Consider the following 21,561-nt stretch of genomic DNA (forward strand, 5'->3'; position numbering starts at 1 on the left):
TTTCTGCTTTGAAAACAGCTTTTTTTTGGCTTGGTGTGTTTGTGACTTCTGGTGCTTCCAGAGCCAGCCTCAAGCAGACACTTGAAAAACAGCAGATTTTAGCACTTCAGTATTGCCTCATATTCTCAGACCAAAGATTGCCACTTGGTGATAACTTCCTTAGAAATTTTACACAGCTCCACATACAACAGTGAATTTTTGTAGGCCTCAATGAAGTCTGAAATCTGCACGCAATAAACAGAGTAAATATTTAAAATCTTAAGAATCACTCTTTATTTCAAAAACCTCAAACTTAGACATCAGATTTGGCCCAATTGGAAGGGTCATCCTTTTCTGCTGAAGCCATCATTACGACTGTTCAAAGATCTACCTGATGTAAGGGATGCTTGCTCTGTGCTTGTTCCACATTCAACCACAGAGAAAGTTTGTTTTTCAAATGTTATAAAGTTAAAGTAAAAAGTCTCCCCATTTAAAAAGTTGTACACAATTACAGTGCCCAAGTTCACATGTATGAAGCTTTCGATTTCAGTCACTGAAGTCAGAAAACCAAATGTTTAAAGGCTCGGGCATAATTTTTTTTCACATCTTGCCCCACCAATCATTGTGAGGGCGCTTTGCGTGGTGCCATTTTGTGTCTTTGCTTTGAAATGGCTGACACACTTACAGTATACCCCTGTGTGGGCGGTTGCTGACGGGCACATTGTTGATATCTGAATTAAAGAGGTCACAGTTTACCTCTTTTGTTTTACACAATGTTTAAAATTCAGATTGTAGCAGATATTTTTCTGCCTAAAATTATGATTTAACTTTGAGCTCAGGTTGTGTTATATTTGAGCAGAAATGAAACTCTTCAGACTCCAGCATATCAAAATAAAGTAGAGCATGCAAAAAGCTGAGTCACACTGATCATACCCAGAATGCAATGTGGTGAACTCCCTCCTTTCTGTCTCTGTGCCAATTTCAGCTGCGCTACCTTAACCATGAGGACGCCAAACAAAGCTGACATGAACTCTAGCTACAGAGGATAAAAGCTACACCTCAGCAGGAAGACAGCGTCTGTTTCGACAGGAGTCATTCACAGTCTTAGAGCTCCTCTACTGGATGAAAACAGAACAACTTCACTGAGCTGTTCCTGGGAAATCACCTGATGTTTGGTTTCATTTTGGTGTTTGAGTGTGACACCCAGATCTGCCATTTTGGCAAGAGTTTACCTAACCCTGTTGTTCTTCCTGCTTCACCACATTCCTCTGGGGCAGATAAAAAATACTTTAGGCAGAAAGAGTCAAAACTGACCTTTACGTCAGAAATGTGGATAAACCTTAAGATAGCAAATTAATAACTTTATTTATGTAACTGCCCTATTACTTCTATTAATGTTTAGCCTGTTTATTGTTTGCTCTAAGCTTCCCCAACTTGCAGAGTTGTGTGCATCCTGTCAACATCATTGTTAGGCTTTCATAGAAAGACGCTTTGCATTGGATAAACAAATTAAACTACGTAGCTCCAGCTTTTATTTCTGTAATGAGAGGCACTAATGGTAACATGTCACATCTGCTTTTAGAAAATGATTCTGCAGAAGAAGTTAAAAGTTTCTATTTAATCAATGTGCAGTGCATCTATTTGTACAACAAGTTTGCAGGGGTGTACAAAAACACTGAATTTATAAAGTCCAAGGCGAGACAGCACAGTAAGGCTTAACTGAATTATAAGGAAAGAGGAAGTGGGAAAATCTCCACACTTATTGAGCAGATTGTCCTATACAGTCGTTGTTCATCGTACCACTGTAATATTTCCATGTTTCAGTGGTTTCATGAATCAGTTACTCTCTGAGGTCGCCACTGTTTGTACTGTGCAAAAAGAAACAGGATTTGGTTTCCAGTCCAGTGTCTTCTGGGTAATCTCATAACATGTAGTGGGGAGAATACCAGATCTTAATTTGGCAAACAAGGATCCTTAGATCCTTAGGGGTACAAAATAAAAAAGTGCTTTTTTGTTTCATATTCTATTTGACGCAAATGATACACCTGGAATGTACTTAATTCATTAGTTAGCAAGCTTAAGCTCTGATGAATTTTTAAATATTTGAGTAACAAAAAAAAAATGTTGGAGCATAATTTTGTCAACCGTGTTATGGACAAAGGTTATGACTATTTTTTCAACATAAATCCATATTACACTAAATTTAGAGTTATTCAACATTTCTACGCTCCATAGAAATGTCCCTTATTATTTATATCACAGTTTGGCCAAAATTTTTTAAAAACTATGTCTCTACAACATTAAATTTTGTGATGGGTAACGGTTGACAGGTAACACAGTTGGCATTTTCTCCATTTTTTGGCACTTGTGCTAACAGCAGATCTTGAAAATTGCACCACCTGACCCCAATCACCTCATATTTCTGTGCATTTTCATCACAGTTTTTTTTTAACATCTATAGTAAGAACAACAGAAGATGTTGGTAACACAGCATAGACTGGTAAAGCGCCCCATGTACAGACTATCATTTTGATGAAATATTGATGAAGAGGAGTTAAAACATGCAACACTTTCTTAATGGTTCCCACAAAAAAGGATGTGACTTTAATTGATTTAAGTCATGTGACTTTGGAGCAAACCATTGCTGATTTATAGGCCTCTTTCCAATAGGTAACACAGTTGACGCTGATTTCTCAGACACACACAAAATTAATTATTTTATCTATATAATTTATTTAAAAGAAATTGAATACACCTTTGTCATATTTATTGGTTATTTAAAACAAATAATACTGAAAATAATAAACACAAACATGTTTTCTAGTGTTAATTTTGAAGAGCAAACCTGACACTTGACAAATCGGACAGCACAAAAACTACAATTCTACAAATTACCAGATAAATTAGATGTTATATACAATTTGGAGCTGTTTCTGCATTTAACCTGCACATATTCCCTCAGTGTTGAAGGTGTTTGGAAAAGAAAGATCCCACTAGTTGGAGTGCTCATTTTGCTCAGTAGTAGATATTAAACGTGATGTTTTATATCTTCGTTGACCTGAAACAGTAGGATTTTTTGCTCTTAAGAGCTTAAATTTTACATATTGACCCATTTCTACATAAGGGCAACGTATTTGGTCTTTTTCAGCAATCTAACTGAAGAGAAATCTAAAATACAGGACTTTTATTGGGTAGACTGGGGGACTTTCCTGTCTGAGGCCTGTTGGACTATTTCTTAGCAGACAGCGCCATCTACTGGCAGTGTTGTAGAACTCATCATTGTCTAATATAAAGTCACCTGGGCAGCTTTTAAGTTAAATATTTTCTTAATGTTTTACTGTCGACTACACCCCCCTCCAAGGCCACTTGAGGACACAGGTCATGAGGACTTTGCTCTGAAGGTGTGACCCTAATTTCCATTTTTTGTGATTACATCGACGGGGGCGTGGACCATGGTGAAAGCGAAAGCAAACTAAAGTCGGATTTGAAGGGGAAAACCAGCTACCTACCGACTTTCTTGGTGGGAAAACTTCTGTAGCAGACGTGAAGGGCAAAGAGAAGACTTAACAGACATGACTGAGTTTTCTACAATCTACAAACTGAGCCTGGTGGCGCTCATCTGCTTCGTCCAAGGTAACGTATTGTTGTTAAGTTATTCTGTCGATTTTATGCTATGCTAAGGAGGGCTGATTTGACAAACACAAGCCAAACTTTAACACAAAATGTGCACAAGTAAAAGTCCTACATGATTTCAGAAATACTCAATCAGCAGCTGCTAACTTTGTGTTTTAAAAGAGGTTCAACGACTCCAGCTTTAACTGTGAATTTAAGTCTATAACATCCTGTAAAATACGATTATACGTTTAATTCTTAAGCCGAACTTTACACTGGATCAAGTTGTGCATGAAAATGAAACATTTAATTTGCTAACTATACTTACTTCCTGTTCAGAGAATGAAACCTCAAAATGTGATATAATCAAAATGGAGTTTGGTCTGAAGCGTTCTTTTCAAAAAACGCCCCCCTGTGGCTGTAACTAATATCGAAACTATAACGTGTCTGTTGACAAATTTCAGAGGAACAGCTGTTATCGATACAAAAAAGTCACGTATAGGTTATGAAGTAAGGAAGCGTATTGCATTCACTTGAAGAAAAAAAACAACTCAGGTTTTTCAGAGTAATTCATTTTTCGGTTTGTTTTTTGTGTTAATTAATTTTGTTTTTCTGATTAATATTTTTTACTGGTTTGTATTTGTTATAATAATTATATTAGTTTGTTTTTTGTTATTATTATTTCTGTTAATATGATTATTTATTGTGGTAATTAATTTTGTTTTTCTGATTAATATTTTTTATTGGTTTGTTTTTTGTTATTATTATATTGGTTTGTTTTTTGTTATAATTATTTCTGTTTTTATAAGTAATTTTTTTCTGTTTTCAGATTACTTTTTTCCCGTTTTTCAGAGTAATTTTTTCCTGAAGTATTGAGATCCTTAGAAATCCTGTGAGAACCTCCAACCTGCTGTTTTTCGTGGTAATTTTTTCCTCCTGTTTTTAGGAGTAATTTTTTTCCTGAAGTATCGAGATACTTAGAAATCCCGTGAGAACCTCCAACCTGCAGACGACTCCCGTGGATGTGTGGTGGCTCCTGTGTCCTGCACAGATCAGAGATCTTGTTCGGCACATATATGCCTTATCCTTAACTTTCTACCGGCTTTCCAATGTAGAAGCAATGCATTTTTAACCCCACATCTTCGTTTATTCCTTAAGTATTACATTGAACAATAGGCTTATATAAAATATAAGGATAAAGTCGAAAAATGTAACAAGGGTATCATACCCTGTGTGTGGCTAATACCTTACCTTTATTGACCAGGTACGGACCGGTAGAAGGTTAAGGATAAGACATATATGTGCCGAACAGGATCTCTGATCCGTGCAGCACACAGGAGCCACCACACATCCACGGGAGTCGTCTGCAGGTTTGAGGTTCTCACGGGATTTCTAAGTATCTCGATCCTTCAGGAAAAAATTACTCCCAAAAACAGGAAAAAAGTAATCTGAAAACAGATAAAAAAAATTACTTATGAATACAGAAATAATTATAACAAAAAACAAACCAAAAAAAATATTAATCAGAAAAACAAAATTAATCCCCACAAAAAATTACTCATAAAAACAGAAATAATTATAACAAAAAACAAACCAATATAATAATTATAAGAAAAAACCAAACCAATAAAAAAATATTAATCAGAAAAACCAAATTAATTACCAAAAATAAAACAAACCGAAGAATGAATTACTCTGAAAAACCTGAGTTGTTTTTTTTCTTCAAGTGAATGCAATACGCTTCCGTAATAAACAGACTTTTTCCCTCAGGTGTACAAATAAATAAATGAATAAATAATTTAATCATGGTCAGAAACTGAGCTTCAGATTTTAGCATGAAATCAGGAGAGAGTCACAGGAGAATATACATTTAAATCATATAGATTAGACGTGGAGTTTCTCTATTGTGCTGCTGCTTTTCCTGGATTTCTTGAATTAATGATCAATTTTTTTGTTACATCTGCTGTCTGAAGCCTGCAGCTGCAGCTGTCCGGTGTTGGAGTGCTGGTTTGTGCAGGAGAAGACGGGTCGAGGAGGTTTAACTGCTGCGACAAGCCAGGAAAAATCCCTTCTTTACATCAGCACAGACAAACACAGACATGATGCAGAGTCTCAGAGCGCTCAGTCTGGCTCTGACAGGGTCTACTTTGTTAACGGTGAGTGCAAGAATATGCAAATCTACATTTAAGAGCATGAGCTTATGCAGTGCGTCTAAACCAGAAGTATTGTCACAAAATGTGAATTTACAAGCTCATAAAATCCCTCTTGAGTGCAACACGCTCTGTGCATTTATCTGACTTGTTTGCTGCAATCATGCAGATTTTACTTACACTGTTGAGATTAAAATTTGTCTTTTTTAGTTCTGTGAAAGTGAATAAATGTTCCCTCTGACTCCTCTTCTCTCAGACCCTGCCGGCACTCTCTGCCTGCCCTCTCTGAAGTGCCCCAGAGGCTCGGCCAAGAAGCCCCAGTGTGAGATCAACCCGTTCTTGCCGCACCCCTCTGACCTCAAATGGGTTGCTCCTCTAACAGAATCCACCATGAGCCCAATATACCTGCAAGCTGATTGGTTTACAACCTCCCACCAGGACGCCAAACAGATGCACACCATTTCCAGCATCACACGCGCTCCAACTGGAAGCAAGGAGCATGATGGTAACAGTTAATGACGCCTAAGATGAGCGAGCATGATGATGTCATCTCTGTCATGTGTGTCAGATTGACTCTGTCCTTGTCTCTATCCTCAGTGATCCTCAGCGTGACCAGTGAAACACTCTCGGTTCAGTCCAGACTCGGTGAGCCAGTGCTGCTTGACTGCAGCTTCTGGGTGGATCCATCCTCGCCTCTCTCTGGGTCTGGTTTTGCCGTAGAGTGGCGTTACCAGTTCAGAGGAGACGGGCGGCTGGTTCTGGCGTACGATGGCAAGACAGACCGCTTGGCAGACACACAAGAAGAAGGGGCTATGCTGGACTTTGAGGGTGTGCACCAGAAGGGAAATGCTTCCCTGATCCTGCAGGAGGCTAAAGTGCGTCACTCAGGGATGTACATCTGCACCGTGTATCTGCCGTACCTCGTGGCTCAGGTGGCGGTGGAGCTGGAGATTGTTGGTGAGGGAGATTAATAAACCTCTATTTGTCCTGATATTGAGCCTATGCTCCCTAAACCGTATCTCGTGTTATTTGATGCTTTAGCAAGAAATGTGCATCATTAATCAGTCTCTGCTCTTAATTAACTCTTAGCTATTTCACAACTTTGAAACTTTCGTGCACAAAAAAAAGAGTCTTCATTATAACTCTGTCCGATTGTCTTTGTTGTTGTCTTTTCTCCTTCTACCCAGAACCTCCATCCCTCGCTGTCTACCCCTCACCTCTGCCCCTCATCGTTCCCGGCCAGAGTTTGACTGTTCAATGTGAGGCGTCCGGTTTTGCTCCTCTTTCCCTGGAGCTCAGCTGGGAGTTTAAAGGTGCTGACGGGAAGACCAGGTCTCTGGGATCAGGCAGCATTACGGGCCACAGGCAGGCCTGGGATGGAACGTACGGCCAGAGCACGCGGCTGGAGCTCGACACGGCTCAGCTGGACCTGGGTAGAGGAGGGGAGATCATCTGTGTGGCTGTCCATCTTGGAGGGACACGACGGGCCAGCTCGACGTTTAATGTCATCGGTAATGTGAAAGAATTTTGTCGCTAGTTAATAATTACTAAACTAGCAAAGTTAGATGTATCAATTATGATGGCAAATAATGAAGACCTGGATTCTGTCTCATGTCTTCGCTACAGGGTTCAGTACTCCTTCCATTGAGGACTCCATGGCAATGGTTGGTGTAGCGCTGGTGCTCTACGGTCTCATCAAGTTTGTCTCTTGGACCTTCATCGGCTCAGGTATCAAAAAATACTGAAACATTAACCTCAAATGGTACTTTTTATACCACGTGCTAACTCAAAGTGAAACATTTATTCTGTAAATTTATTTCAGCATTAAAGGCTTAAGATTACCTCACTGTTTGGATACAAGAAGATAACATTGCACAACATTAAAGGTCCCATATTCTAAATGGTAGTAACATGTTTTGGTCCAAAAAGCCAATAAATCAAGCACAGCAGCATTGTTTCCAGGCTCTCATAGCCCCTCTGTTCAGAACGCTCTGAATTAGTGGGCGTGGCCTTCATATGTAAATGAGCCACTGCTGATACCGCCCCGCTCTTCAGCGTCACTGAGAGCGGCGCCACGAGCTCCGACTGCACAATGTTTAGAAAACAGCGGAGCTCGTTTACTGTAACATTACAGGCTAAAACAACAGGATAACTGCAGCTAAAGTTAGCATCCTGAAGCTAACACAGAGACAGGGGGGACACTGAGGAAAAGCTCTTACATCTGCTCCACAGCACACAGCATTTAAGATACTCACATTTCCAGGGTCCGAGGTTTGTTAGCGGATGGTTGGTAATGCGCCTGGATTCAGGACCAGTCTATTGGCTAGTCCTCTGTTGGACTGTCCAAAGTTGGAAAAAGCCGTCGGCCGTGAAGTGACTAGCACACACATGCACAGTTTCTCTGAGTGTAGCTGGAACATTTCCCTCATAAATGAACTCTAGACACTTAGTCTTGTCTTCGTCCGTGATGGGAAGCTTGTGCATGGAACTATGTGGCTGTTTACAGCCAAAAATAGAGCAGTGATGGCTCTTCAAGTTTTGCATTCTCCTCCACGCTGCTGGAGAGATTTTGTCATTAAATATCATATTTTGTGGGCTGGGAGGAAAGCCAAAGACCCACAAATTTCACTAAAAGACTTAATAAAGTGATTTTTGCATAATATGGGACCTGTAAAGATGAATTTTCTGTGTATTTAAATGGAAATACAGTAAAGCCACTCAGTCACTTACAATTTTCTGTATCTTTCTTTGTACCCTTTGTTTCTTTGATCATAGGCTCAGAAGATGCTGACAAACAGGGGAAGGTAAGGATACTTCTGTACTTTTCTAATACTAACTTTTCCTCTGCTTTCATACTGTCTGCTCTTTGGTGTTTTCATGACTCTTTGTGTTAACAACTGTCAACTTCCTCCACTTGTAGAAAGACAACTAAAGAAGAATGACGCCAAATGTTGCTGAACCAGAAAAACCACTTGTTTTGGTCATCATGGACGAGGTTTCTGAAGTAACCATCTGCTACTGCATTCTGATAATTTTGCCTTTTTGAAGCAAATGTTGTGATATTAAAGTGTTTGGTCACTGGATTCAGGAAGTTTCTTAAGCCTGTAAAGTTCTCTCTCATTTGTTGCTTTCTGTAGTTCTTGGATTAGAAATGATGCTTTGGAGGAAACAGGCTGTTGTGCTGAGGTGCAGGGGGAAAATTTTCTGTAAACATCATTTACCGGCGTGTTGCTTCACACCACTGTGTACTGTGAACTGATAACAGAGCGGTCCCAGAGCTAATCTTTGAGTGTCTGTTCACATCTGGGTCTTAAGTCGATTCAATCACACGTTCATCTGCAAACAGAGCAAAGGTTTCGTGAGTTAAACTGTAAATATACTCTGTCATTCTGAGTAAAGCTGAGAGAAGGAGGGCTGGACCTCCTTTTCTCTCCTCCTCCAACCAGAGATTTGGGCTTGACCCAACTTGGAAATTTCAATTATTCCAGTTGTAAATGATACAGAACATCAAAGTTGTAAATTAATGACCCAGTATGCCGTTGTTGTTTATATTGAGAAAATAATGTGTGTACATATTGAACTTTGTATTTTGTGTGGTGTTTTTTATGTCGTGGTCATACTGATCACATGGTAGGTTTAATTATTAGTAAATTGTGGGAAAATGCTAAATCTAACTCAAAATGTGAAGGAAATGGTTTGAGCGCTGATAGTTGCTGAATAATAAAATAAACCAGTAAAACAAAATGCCTTGCTCCAAGTTTCTTCTTTTAGTGCATTTCTGTTTTAAAAACCTATTTGGGTTCCACTTTGTTGTTACCTCAGATCATTCCTCCCACCTGCAATACGCTTTTACAACATTAGCACATGATGCGTAGGCTGTTTCAGAACTGGACTCACAACATTATGCTCCTCTTTTTTCATATTCGTTGTTGGCGTTACTTTTATTCTGGCATTCAGTTTGTTGCAGATTTGTTTATTTGTAAATCATTTTCTGTAAAATCTCCATAAAATTTCAAATTCAAAATTAGCTTTATCGACACTAAGGGTTTTTTTTACATGATGCCAAATCCTAGTACAAATAAAAGGTATGAAAAAACATATAAACAATCAAACACATATTATTTTGACAAAAAAGTAATAACATCAACTAAATAGAAATCCAAGAATGATAAAATAAAAAACACTGTATTGATTGTCTTTCACAGAAGTAACAGATCTAACTCTGTGACAAGGTGTCACGTATTTGGCTTATAGCTGAACAGCAGCGCTCTCTTCACCCAAAATATTCTGGATCTATTCCTTTTAAGAGAGGTAAAAATAAGGGTATAAATTTATAAATATGGGGGGGAATATGTCTCCACAGACTCTCCGAGATTTTTCTAACCACAGATTTCTATGTATCGACCAGTTTCAACAGCCAGTTTATGATTAGAGTCTGTATTTAGTGAGTGTCTGTCTCTTTAAGGGCTCTTTAATTAACGGTGAATAATCTGCCAAATTGAATTCTCTCTTTAATAAGTTATGACACTCCAATCAGCAGATTGATTGAGTTTCCAGCTTCCACTGCCTGTAATATTTGTCATTATTTTGGTCTATTTTCTGTTTTCTAAATTCACTAACCTCTTATTTTCTCATTGCATTTTGCACTTTCTTTCTTTCTTTCTTTCTTTCTTTCTTTCTTTCTCTCTTTCTTTCTTTCTTTCTTTCTTTCTTTCTTTCTTTCTTTTTCTCAGTAAAAGAGGAAAAAATTAAGCCACACGCCATGATTAAAAGGATTAACAGCCGTATATCTAATTTCTGCAAGAGCACTCTGGTAATACTAAAAAAAAGAAAAAAAAGATCCAAAAACAAAAGAATCCTCAGTATTTTAATAACTTTAAATGCACAGTACATGAAAAAAATAAAATAAAATGAAATAAAACACGAAGTAGACCAACTTCCGGTTTGACCTTTTCCGCTATGTGTTGACAATATGGCGACGCTGAGTCCCTGCAGATGGGTGCCTCTCATTATTTTAGCATTTAAAATCATATTAAGTAGTTTTATATCATGAATTTTAAAGTTATTCTTGTAAGAAATAAATTTTTGTTGAGTGGGTGTTTTTAAAAATAGTCACCAACGGTAATTAACTGAAGGAAAGACGACCAATTGCAAAGAACAGTACTGGTTTTACATCATCAGCTATCAACCAATCAGAGGCGTTGATGCTACCACGACTTTAGCGGGTCCATCTCAATTCGTTATTCAAGTTGACGAGCTTCGATTTAGTGACATTAAATGATTAAAAAATACACTTTAAACGAAGATTATAGATTATTTGTTTATAAAGAAACAGGACGCGGTTTCTGATTCAAACTTGTTTATTTTCATTTAGCGCCTTCAGGCACAATGCTAACGAGCTAGCTAATGCTAACATGCGCTAACTGGAAGCTTAATGTTTTAATGATGAATTTCTGTGACACAGGACTCAGTCGTGTCTTTACATTAAAACCCATAAGCAAGAGCTCGGTAAGTGTGAGTATATCCCACTAACTGTCAGTTTTACTCGTCTTTTTTGTGACAGCTGTTGGATTATTTGCCCTGTGACACCAAGCTTTGGCTGTGTCACAGTCCCTGCTTCACTTCTCTTTTCTCAAGGGTTGTTTTCTGACTTTCGTTATCAGATCATAGAGCACGGACAACGTAATGCTTGGGAAATAGTTTCTGTTTTGGTCATGAAGGATTGATCTGCTTCAGAAATCGTTGTAATGTTTGTTTTTTATGTTAATAACTTCACAAATAGACGATCATATTTACAATGTTTGCATGTGCGTATTGTCTTTGTGGGTCCACTTCAAATTTTCATGTTCACAGTCACTGTACCCTAAATAATGTGAAAGAAGTAACAGCAACAGTTAGTGGTAAATAATAATGTAGGTAAGAGTATAAAATAGCAGTAAAAATTATCTCTGAATTCAACCACTACTCTCTGTTTAGCCAGAGTTAATTTTCAGATGTGGCCTCATCTGAAGATAAAGGTTTGTGTTGTTCTTGGTAAAGAAAAGGATATTTTCAAAACCATTGTTTCTGGTCTCTTCCAACAGGAACAGTAAACATTTTGGATGGCAGTGGCTCCCGCCTCGATGGCGGATAAGATCATAGTCCTCGATGATGATGACGAGGACGAGAAAGAGGATCATCCTCAGCCCTCCTGTTCTGCCTCCACCTCGTCCCCTCAGCACCAAGCCAAAAGTGTCTCGCCGCTCAAAGCTCAGCAGTCTGCCCCAACCCACATCACAAAGTCACCTTTTGCCTCAGTGAAGAAGGACGCGCACGTTCTGCAGGTGGAAAATCAGCGTTTGTTCTCTGAGGTAAGCTCACATGACGTGGTGTCATAGAGGCGGCATATTTTTAACAGTTTAAGGATTTTCAACCATCCCAAAAACATCTAGCTTTTTTTAAAATATGGCCTAAAGAAAGTTGGTTATCTGCTTAAAGAGGGCATATCGTGCTGATCCCTGATTTAATACTTACATATAATATAATAAATTTGAAAACAAGACCTTTCACCCCCTGAATTTTCCAAAAATGAGATATTGTATTTTTTCTGATATCCTAGAACGAGATTTGATGCCTCTGAAAATAGGTCATTGCCATTTGGCCGCGAGATTTCGACCTTCGTGACGACACGAGGATCCTTTCTTTTTATTGGAGTAATCTGATAAAGCAGCTCCTCCTCTGTGATGTCAGTTAGTCACACAACCGCCACCGAGGGATACACCCACCAAGAGCCAAGTATCCCCCCTCAGATGCTGGATGCAGGGACTCTGCTCTGCTGAGCAGCTCGGCTTTACATGGTGAATTAGCAGTTAAAACACTGTAGTTTTAGCAGACGTCGTAATACTTGTGAGACTGTGATATTTGCATGCTTGTTCTGACATGCACTGTGAACCTGGACCACAATAATGCTGGGGTAATAACATAATGACGAACTGACGGTAGAGGCGATATTTACACTACACTTTCAGCATGATGGATAAAACAGACAGAGAAAAGTGAAGGAGCAGGATGGAGTCCTGTTATAGAAATAGTTTATTGGTGAAGTCTGCCTATATTTCCACGTATAAACTATACATGTTACAGTACCGGTTTGACTCACCACACTGAAGCGTCCTGAGATGATCTGTGTCCAGGTGGATTTTCTTCCTCCTGAGCTGCAGAACCGTCCGGGTCTGACTCGGGGTCCAATACAAAAGGACGTATCCTACACTCTGCCATTTTATTTGTGCTATCAATGCCTTACGGTGAAGTTTTGACAAACAGCAAACTTACTCAGTCTGCTCCATTCAATGTGGCGGTTTTGTAAATACTGCCATGCTGCAAAAACCGCCCCCTGGCTCTACCCCCTCCGCCCCTCTGATAGAACTGACCAGTCAGAGCACAAAGGGCTGTGACGTTGCGAGGTTACTGGAGGTCATTCTCCAAACGGAGCGTTTCAACGAGATCTTCAGAATGGCCTAAAATGAGGATATTGAGAACGCTATTGTGGGGAAATGAAGGAACTAAATGACTTGTACTGAGGGCAGAAATGCTTTACAGGCATCCTAGTCTGGCATAGTGAAAAGGAGAAACAAGCATGATATGTCCCCTTTAATTAACAGGGAAAATTTAATGAAAATGTTCATTTTGAAGTGATGATAGTATGTGGTTGACTTCTGTGAATACAAACAGATTGCCTTGAATAATGGATCACACTGAGACATTTCTTGGTCACCTTTCCTGCTCCCTTCTTACAGTTCTCTTTATTTCTCCTCCTAGTTTGTGGAGCACTGCTCAGCTCTCACTAAGGACTGCCCTGAGGTCTTGACTTTCCTCCAAACCAAGTACTCAAAGGCCTCCCCTGACTTTCTGTCATCCGTGGAGTTCAGGAACACCATAGGACGATGTTTGACTCGTGCTCAGGCCAACCGCTCCAAAACCTTTGTCTACATCAACGAACTGTGCACTGTGCTCAGGCAGCATGCAGCCAAGAAGAGACAGACAGTCGCCAAGGTCGAGCCAGGGCCTTGTACCTCAACGTCAAACTGTCTCCAGCCTACCTCTGCTTCCATCAATAGTGTGAACAAGACTAAAGATAAGACAGATGGAGAGGAGGATGAGGGCAAAGTGGCTGCAGATGATAAGCAGCCCTCTACGTCAGGGCTGCAGGAAGACGCTGAGGATGATAAACATGAGGGGCAGGACGGTGAGAAAAAGGCAAAAAGGGTGTCCAAGAAACAGGTTAGTGTGGATCCTTCTCTTCGTAACGTGATTATAATAGCGAACAATTTAGAATTCAATAACAGCTTTTTTTAGCATTTGAAAAAAGTTTCTTCTGTGTTTACAAAATGTTGCTTTTCATTTAATGAGTGAACAAAGTTAGCAGCAGGTATTTTACCTGACAATTTGCAAGGTTCTTCTCCCTTTTTTCCTCTTCACTTACAGCTTGAAAACAAAAAGGAAAAAACTTTTCTTTAAGTTTTGTTATATCCAGCTCATCCTCCACCACATCTCATCCTGTCTGTTTTCTAATGCCTCAGATAGCGTACCTGGAGAACCTACTGAAGGTGTACAACGATGAGATCTGCCGTCTGCAGCGAGCTGAGCTGAGTTTAGACGACATGGGGGCAGAAGACTCTACGTACATCCAGGAGCACAAACTGAAACGCAAAGTAAGGCGGGAATTTACGTTTAAAGCAGGTACAGAACGAAACAGAAAAGCTTACATCTTTCCTCTTCTGCTCAATGTTCTCCTTCAGATGATGAAGATTTACGAGAAGCTGTGTGAGCTGAAGGGCTGCAACACACTGACAGGCCGGGTTATTGAGCAGAGGATCCCCTACAACAGCACGCGTTACCCTGAGATCAACAAGAAGGTAGAAGATACTTCTTCCTAAAGTCAACGAAAAACCTCGCTTAGGATTAAAGTTGTGAGATATGACTTTGACCCGTCTCCTGCCTTCTCTCCTCCATCAGATCGAACGTTTCATCAACAGTCCCGAAGCTCGGAGTAACCCTCCAGATTACCAAGACATCCTTCAGCAAGTTCTGCGAGCCAACGAGCGCTACAGCCTCTGCCTGAGCAGGAAGCAGCTGAACCAGATCGCCCAGGAGGCCTTCAGGGAGACCGGGAGCCGTTTGCAGGAGAGACGTCAACAGGACTTGGTCTACAACTTTGGCTCACGCCTCACTGACCCCTACAAGCCCGGTGAGGTTTGGATTATTACTCTGTCAGTCAGCTGTGGCCTGTGGCCTCACAGGAAAAAAGACTTTCTTTCTTAAAATTACAATCAAGATCAGATATCACTCTTCAATGCTTTGTTTTGTTGCCTGGGTTCAGTCCTCGTGTGTTTAGTGTTCAGAACAGTTTCTCCCTCTCTACTCAGACTCTCCTACTAACACCCTTTCTCTCCTCCCCCTCCAAAGCCAAAGACCCGGCTCTGTCCGACCCCTCTCTGCTTCGTAAGCTGCGCTCCAACAGAGAAGTGTCCCTATCCCGACTGGAGGAAGTCATCACCAAGTACGCGGTGAAACAAGAGGACACGGAGGAGCAGGAGAGAATCAAACGACAGCAGAGAGACGGCAAAGACAAAGAGGTGCGAACTTTGAATTCACCACTCACTGTTTCTGACTTTTCCTCTCTGCCTCCTCCTGTCAGTCTGATTCGTTCTGACCTCCACATGTTCTGTTTCCAGGGCCAGAAATCAGAGAAGGAAGAAGAAAAGAAGGAGGCAAATGGAGTAGGAGCAGAGGAAGAGGAGGAGGAAGAGGATGATGATGAGGAGGATGATGAATCCTCAGACCCAGACATTGAGGAAGAGATTCAGGCCAGCACCCAGCAGGTCGGACCAGGTGAGAGCAGATATTTTCAAGCGATATGTGTGAGGTAAACAATGCCTGCTGCATGTTCCTGAAACGCTTCTTGAAGGTGGTTTTGTAGCTTTGATTCTTTTTTTTTTTAACCAAGACATTATGCTCACAGGTTACACAAATAATAAGAAATATAATTTTGCTGTGAAACAACAGATTTGTAAGATGATTATAATCGAATTGTGATTTTTTTTGACCAGTATTGCGATTACAATTCAGCCGCGATTTTTTTTCTTCTGCATTGTTCACTAAACAGAAGTACTAAGTCATTCTAAAATAGAAAAAGCACAGCATAGGATTCTATAAACATATCAACAAGTCTTTTCTGCACTTTTTAATCGAAAAAGAAAAAGGAACACTGTGAATTTTTTCTCACTTCTAGTTGTCGGTAAGAGCAACAAACCACGCAGAAAAAAGTGAACAAGGGGTATGGCTATGCCAGCCACAATCATTCTATTGTATGGATGTGCAGCTTACAGTTTTTTTGCTAGGAAAAAAAAAAATTGACTTTCACTGGTTTTGAGGAAGAATGAGTAAAAGTTAATATATTCCCTCCAGGTCTGTGCACATTAAACTTTTTTTTGTTTTTAAATTGCAGCCTTTGAGATTTGAAATTTGCATTCTATCATCTTGCGATGTCAGATTTAATTTGATTAATTGTTTAGCCCTACTTTCAGCTGTTGATAGCTTTTGTTTGCCCGCAGATCAACATCATCAGAGATAGACCGATTTGTTTTTTTCAGGGCCGATACTGATAACGATTATTAGTTATCAAGGAAGCTTACAACAGATATTTGGGGACGATTTTCATTTACAGTAAAAGTGAAAAAATTGGCGTCAAAATTTTGAATAATACAAACTCTAGCACTTTACTTTGTTCAAACGTCTTTAAGCAAATGTTTATCAAACAGCTCCCTGGCTCAGAAGCTGTGTTATAAAGTTAAATGAAACCTTAAAAAATAAATAGCTCCCTAAAGTTTTCTACTCTAAGTCAAGTTTCCCCAAAAAAATGTCTGCATGTCACCAATCAGATGGTGCTGTAGGTGGGACGGTGCATGGCTGTATTGGAGCCAAAATAACACAGTCTTAAATATAACTTCTTATCTACCGCCGATAAGAAAAAAAGGCTGATGCGGATTCGCCTCAAAATGCTGAACATCAGCACTGATAACCGGCCTGGCCGATAATCAGTCTCTCCCTAATGTAAATAACAGTTGGAATGACAGGTAGCTCGCCGTGTTAGTCACTCTGTTTGCACAAAATGATTGGACAGTCCTTCTTACTTTTTAACTGTTTTGGTCAGAGTACGGTTTGTTCAGGAATGTAAAATTAATTACAAAAAAAAATGTTTCTTCAGCAGCTCACCTTCTCCAGCTTTTACTTTGTTGTCACTGAGCATTCAGACCCAAACTCTTTGGATTCACTGGTTTCTTCCATAACAATAAAATATCATATGAGGAGAAAATGCTCTTGTATTTGTATATTTTTTCTTATCTCTGTCTTTAAATTTCTCTTTTTTTGTGAGAGGTTTTAAGTATTACCAGGTTTTTATATTTACCTCTGAAAAGATAAAAAAAGAAGATTGAGCTAAAAAAGGAGTAAGATGCTTCAGAGCCTCTCGGAGCTGAAGCTAAAGATAATCTGGGAATCTGTGAGTAATATGTTTTAAAATCTGCCAGAAAATTTGAAAACTGCTGAAAAATGTTTCCAAAAATCTAAAGTGATTTCCTCAGATGTTTCACCTTTCTGTGTTGAGTTATAGTGGCCGGAAATAGACTCGTCTAACGAGTTGGTGTCAGATTCTTTCAGTCACGTGTTTAATTATAAGAAGAGTTGGTGATGAGCTGAAGGTTGTTTGTTGCAGCTTCAGGCCTGTGCTGCTTGTTTGATAATCACTGTGTTCCTTTCCCTCCCTCTGTAGATGAGGAAGATGATGAGGAAGACGACAACGAGGCAGAGCAGGCTCGTGGCGAAGCCGAGGATCAGATGGACCAGCTCTCAGGGGGCGTCTCTGCAGGGGAGGAAGGAACCGTGAAGGATGATGAAGAGGAGCCCGTCACGAGTGGACCCAGTCCTCTTTCTGACGAGAGCAAATCACAGCCCTCCCCGATGTCCGACATCCCCTCCCCCAGACTCAGCCCCAGCCAATCAGAGCCCATGCAGACTGACGCCCACCCGCCCTTGGCTAACGGTAACCTGTCTAAGGAGCCCGTGGAGTCCACCAATCATGTTTCAGTTGTGCTGGTCAGCACAAGCAGAGACGCCAGGAAACCCCCCTCTCCTGTCACAGCCAATGGGGTGTCTTTGATAGAATCATGTGACACACAGACCACAATGGACTCGCTTTCTCCACCGCCAAGCCCCAGAATTACAAGGGGCCAGAAGAGGAAGAGAGAAGAGGATTCATCAGAGAGCACCCAAAAGACAAAGAACATCATCATTGACGACAGGTACGGTCACAGGTTAGGGTTTAAGCTCATGTAGAGAAATCTGAAAACTCCGAATCACTGATAGAGCTCCCGTAAAGGCTCTGTGGTTGTTTCATGCTAAACTTTAGGGCATGGTTTGGTAGTCTGACTTCAGTCAAAAATCGAGCTCGAAATCACTTTACTTACCGTGAATAAGCTGAAACAAACATGATTCTCTATTTGTCAAGATTTCGACACCAAAAATGTCGATCAGTAGAAGTTTTTCTGCACACAACAACCCCTCTCTGCCTCTTCCTCTTCTAACTGGTGCATGTTTTGTGATCCCTCAATGAATACAAAAACAGCGCATGTTGGTGGTTTGTTTGCTCTTCTTAGAAAGAGGACAGGCTCCAATAAAATGAAATAATGTGACGTGACGGCGCATTCAAAACAACCAAAAACTGAGCTGTTTTAAGTGGGGACGCACTGAAATGAAAGTTTTGGCCGATACCGATATCCAATATTAGTGTTGTTGTTATGGCTGATAACCGATATTTACCAATATTGATATATTTAAAAAAAATGAGAGATGATGTGTCGAGGTAGTTCAGAGAGAAAGGGCGTGATCAAAAAAAAGTCTGTTTTGTCTGTTTATTGGATCAAGAACAGGAAGAGAGACATAAAAGAAGAGAGTCCACTCTTCTGAGGTAGTTTTGATGTTAACATAGTCATAGAAAACAATATTATTTGGGTCTTGAAAGATTGTTCAAGGTGCTCTGAAAATGGTCGGCAGCTAATGAGTAAGTATTGGCTGATACCAATATATTTAAAAAAAACAACATCGGCTGATACCGATATTGATACCAATATATCGTACATCCCTAGTTTTCAGGTCTTCTCTGTGACAAACTGTACCTTTCATATAAATGTTGGAAGCTCGATCATAGCTAATGTGAAATTCATCTTTTACATGTCTGATGCTGATGTCTCCTTTCCTCCACCCTTCCTTGTTCCTCTTGTCAGTGAGGTGGATATTCCTCTGGACATGGGCGTTTTCTGCTACGGCTCCTCGCAGCAGGCTGAGTCCACCAGATCGGACTCTCCAACCCGGGGGATAGTCAGCAGCTCACAGCCGGCAACGCCGCCTCCTAAAGGAAACAAGGTAGGAGCAGAATTCAGGGTTTGAACAACCTTCCAGTCAACTCTGGGTTTAAGAAGGAGGAGCCAAAAATCAAATGTCTCAGGTTTTATTAGAGCTGGGACATCAGTATGTACATTTGATTGATTAACTACAAGAAAAAAGTGTGTTAACACATTTTAACGCTGTCTGTAGTTGTGAGTCAAAATATACCTATTATCTTTAATAATTTTGCACTTTTTTTCACCTGTGTGGTCTGTAACAATGATCGCTCCACAGTTTGTCCCAATTCACACATTCACAGCAGCATCATGCTCTGCTGTCTCTTTGATACAATCTTTAACATCAGGCTTTAAGCTTTACATGTGTACCAAGCTTCAAGGTTGTAGCTCAGACTCTATATACTCAAAGGCTTTAAATGTTTACCTCTTTAACCTACCGTTTACTTTGAATAAAGCGTGAATGCAAACTGATGTCAGATTTTTTCAGTGGGAGTCCGTTTATTTGTGTTCTTGGTCAAGTAAAATATGGCCCCGTCTGAGTACAGAGGAAACCGGCAGAGGAGCAGGGAGGGGGTGTTTGGTGCGAGCGCTCTGGGCTTCTGCTGCACAAAAACACTGCTGTAGGGGTAATTTCTGCCCTAAACCTTGTGATAGGACCCAACTTGTTCCATCCCAGAGTATCACTTTAAAGGTGTATTTTCAGAATGGCTGTGGTAGAAAAGTGTCTTCTCACGTTGGGAAAAATAAATCTCCCACATAGATTAACCGCTACCTAAATTATGTGTAACAATTCTTTACCGTGGTAATGACGGTTTTGCAAAATTCATTTCGTGGAAACTCATGATACCGGTGACGGTGATGAAACGGGGATACCACCCACCCCTACGATCAGGCATATAAAGTTAGGGGTTGGTTTCTTGTCAGTCACTCCTTTCTTAAGTTTCCTCTGTTTGTGTTCGCAGGTCAACGTGGCCACCCAGTGTGACCCGGAGGAGACCATCATCCTCTCAGACTCAGATTGACCTTTGACCTCTCGCTGTCCCGCAGGATTCGTCCACTTTGATTCTGAGATGATTTTTTTTATGAAAGCACACCTTCCTACGGACTGTCCTCTCCTGCTGGCTCGTACAGAGCGTCTGAAGCTCACGCTGCGTTTTCCAAGCCTAACTGTGAAATAACTGATTCAAATAATAAACTACACAGAGTTTCTGCAGAAAAACAAAAACAGCCGTCTGTAGCTGTGGGGGACAGGGAAAACTCAGAATCAAGTACCTCATGTGGCTTGATTATGTTTTTACAATCAAAGCCAGGAGCGGGCTTTTTGTCACAGACTAAAGAAAGCTGCTTTAACTGCGACGTGTTTTAGAAAAGAATCAGGGTTTCAGCTCACTCTCTCCTTCTCTCTTGGGGTGATTTTTTCTTTCTTGAACTTCTGGGAACGTGGTCTGTGGAAGAAATCAGTGCCTGATGTTTTGAGCCGAGCTGTGGGACGTGAGGGAGGCGGCGGGAGTTTTTTTTTTTTTTTTTTACACTCGACTGGCGAGAGCTGGGTTAGCTCGCTGCCAGTTTGTTTACATTTTTTATATTTCCTATCAGTTTTCTCCCTGATAAGTAAGAGGGGAGTGAGGGAAGAGTTTGGAGTAAACTTTGTTTTAGATGCTGTTTATATTTATGCATTTTTGAATTGGTGAACTTCTCTACGCGCGGCACAGTTTGTGGCTGCGGCGGTGACGATGGAGAACACTGATGTTGATTTCTTCTCTCATAGTTCCTCCTTTAAGACTCAGTCCAAGTGTTTTTTCTCTCCTAGAGTTCTGTGCAGGATAGATCATTTCCAGATAGTTCAGATTCGATTGAGAAATACTTTATACTTCATACCAGTTTGAAAGAAACCCTAATGATTTCAGTGAATTGACTAAAGCGGGTATCATTCATTTCTTTATCGGAAACTTTATGTTTCATTTCTCCGTGCCAAAATGATCAGTTCCTTCTCATTAACTCATGAAACATAAATTAGTGTCTATAGGTGAAAACCCTTTGAACAAAGCTGAGCACTTGAAAAGAACAAACACATTTTTCACCCATCTTTCCAGATGTTTCTGTTTGTGATGAATTTAAGGGCTCAAAGGTGAGATGAGGGTCATATTAGGTGGATACGTCAAAGCTAAGGAGGTGAAACTGAGTAAAATGTTTGTTCTTTGAATACTTTCTGCTCTGAGCTCCAGGAACAGTTTGAGCCGCTCCACAACCACTACATTTACACACACGATTAAAAAAATGAACTGTCTCATTCTTTGTTTTTCAGGGCTGTTTGTTGTTTCCTTTCCTCCTGTCGACGCACTGGGTTTTCACAGTGATGCACTTAACATCTCCTGCATTCAAAA

The 21,561-nt window shown here is 40.4% G+C and overlaps 3 protein-coding genes across 4 annotated transcripts in view; 2 read left to right on the plus strand and 1 right to left on the minus strand.

Annotated features, from left to right (window-relative positions):
• LOC141802766 (major histocompatibility complex class I-related protein 1-like) overlaps positions 1-21,561 on the minus strand; it is a 58,337-nt gene that overhangs the window by 9,844 nt on the left and 26,932 nt on the right. The gene's annotated exons all lie outside the window — the stretch shown is intronic.
• tapbp.1 (TAP binding protein (tapasin), tandem duplicate 1) lies at positions 3,254-9,439 on the plus strand. Its single transcript, XM_074686768.1, has 8 exons — positions 3,254-3,612; positions 5,565-5,747; positions 5,998-6,246; positions 6,339-6,698; positions 6,929-7,252; positions 7,368-7,469; positions 8,517-8,545; positions 8,662-9,439. Exons 1-8 carry the CDS (start codon positions 3,552-3,554, stop codon positions 8,671-8,673), a joined length of 1,320 nt encoding a protein of 439 aa, XP_074542869.1. The 5' UTR covers positions 3,254-3,551; the 3' UTR covers positions 8,674-9,439.
• Positions 10,743-21,314, plus strand: daxx (death-domain associated protein). Of its 2 annotated transcripts, none has more exons than XM_074687586.1 (11): positions 10,743-11,255; positions 11,825-12,091; positions 13,539-14,000; positions 14,300-14,431; positions 14,519-14,635; positions 14,736-14,967; positions 15,186-15,355; positions 15,455-15,611; positions 17,551-18,079; positions 19,061-19,199; positions 20,140-21,314. In XM_074687586.1, the coding sequence occupies exons 2-11, from the start codon at positions 11,843-11,845 to the stop codon at positions 20,197-20,199; spliced, it is 2,247 nt and encodes a 748-aa protein (XP_074543687.1). In that variant the 5' UTR covers positions 10,743-11,255; positions 11,825-11,842; the 3' UTR covers positions 20,200-21,314. The 2 variants fall into 2 exon arrangements, with proteins under 2 accessions (XP_074543687.1, XP_074543688.1); XM_074687587.1 differs by having other exon boundaries at positions 10,743-11,249.

This window comes from Halichoeres trimaculatus, unplaced genomic scaffold (assembly GCF_033239565.1).
Source record: "Halichoeres trimaculatus isolate MK-OKI-2021-1 unplaced genomic scaffold, fHalTri1.1 fHalTri1_scaffold_14, whole genome shotgun sequence".
In the NCBI taxonomy this organism is placed as follows: Eukaryota; Metazoa; Chordata; class Actinopteri; order Labriformes; family Labridae; genus Halichoeres; species Halichoeres trimaculatus.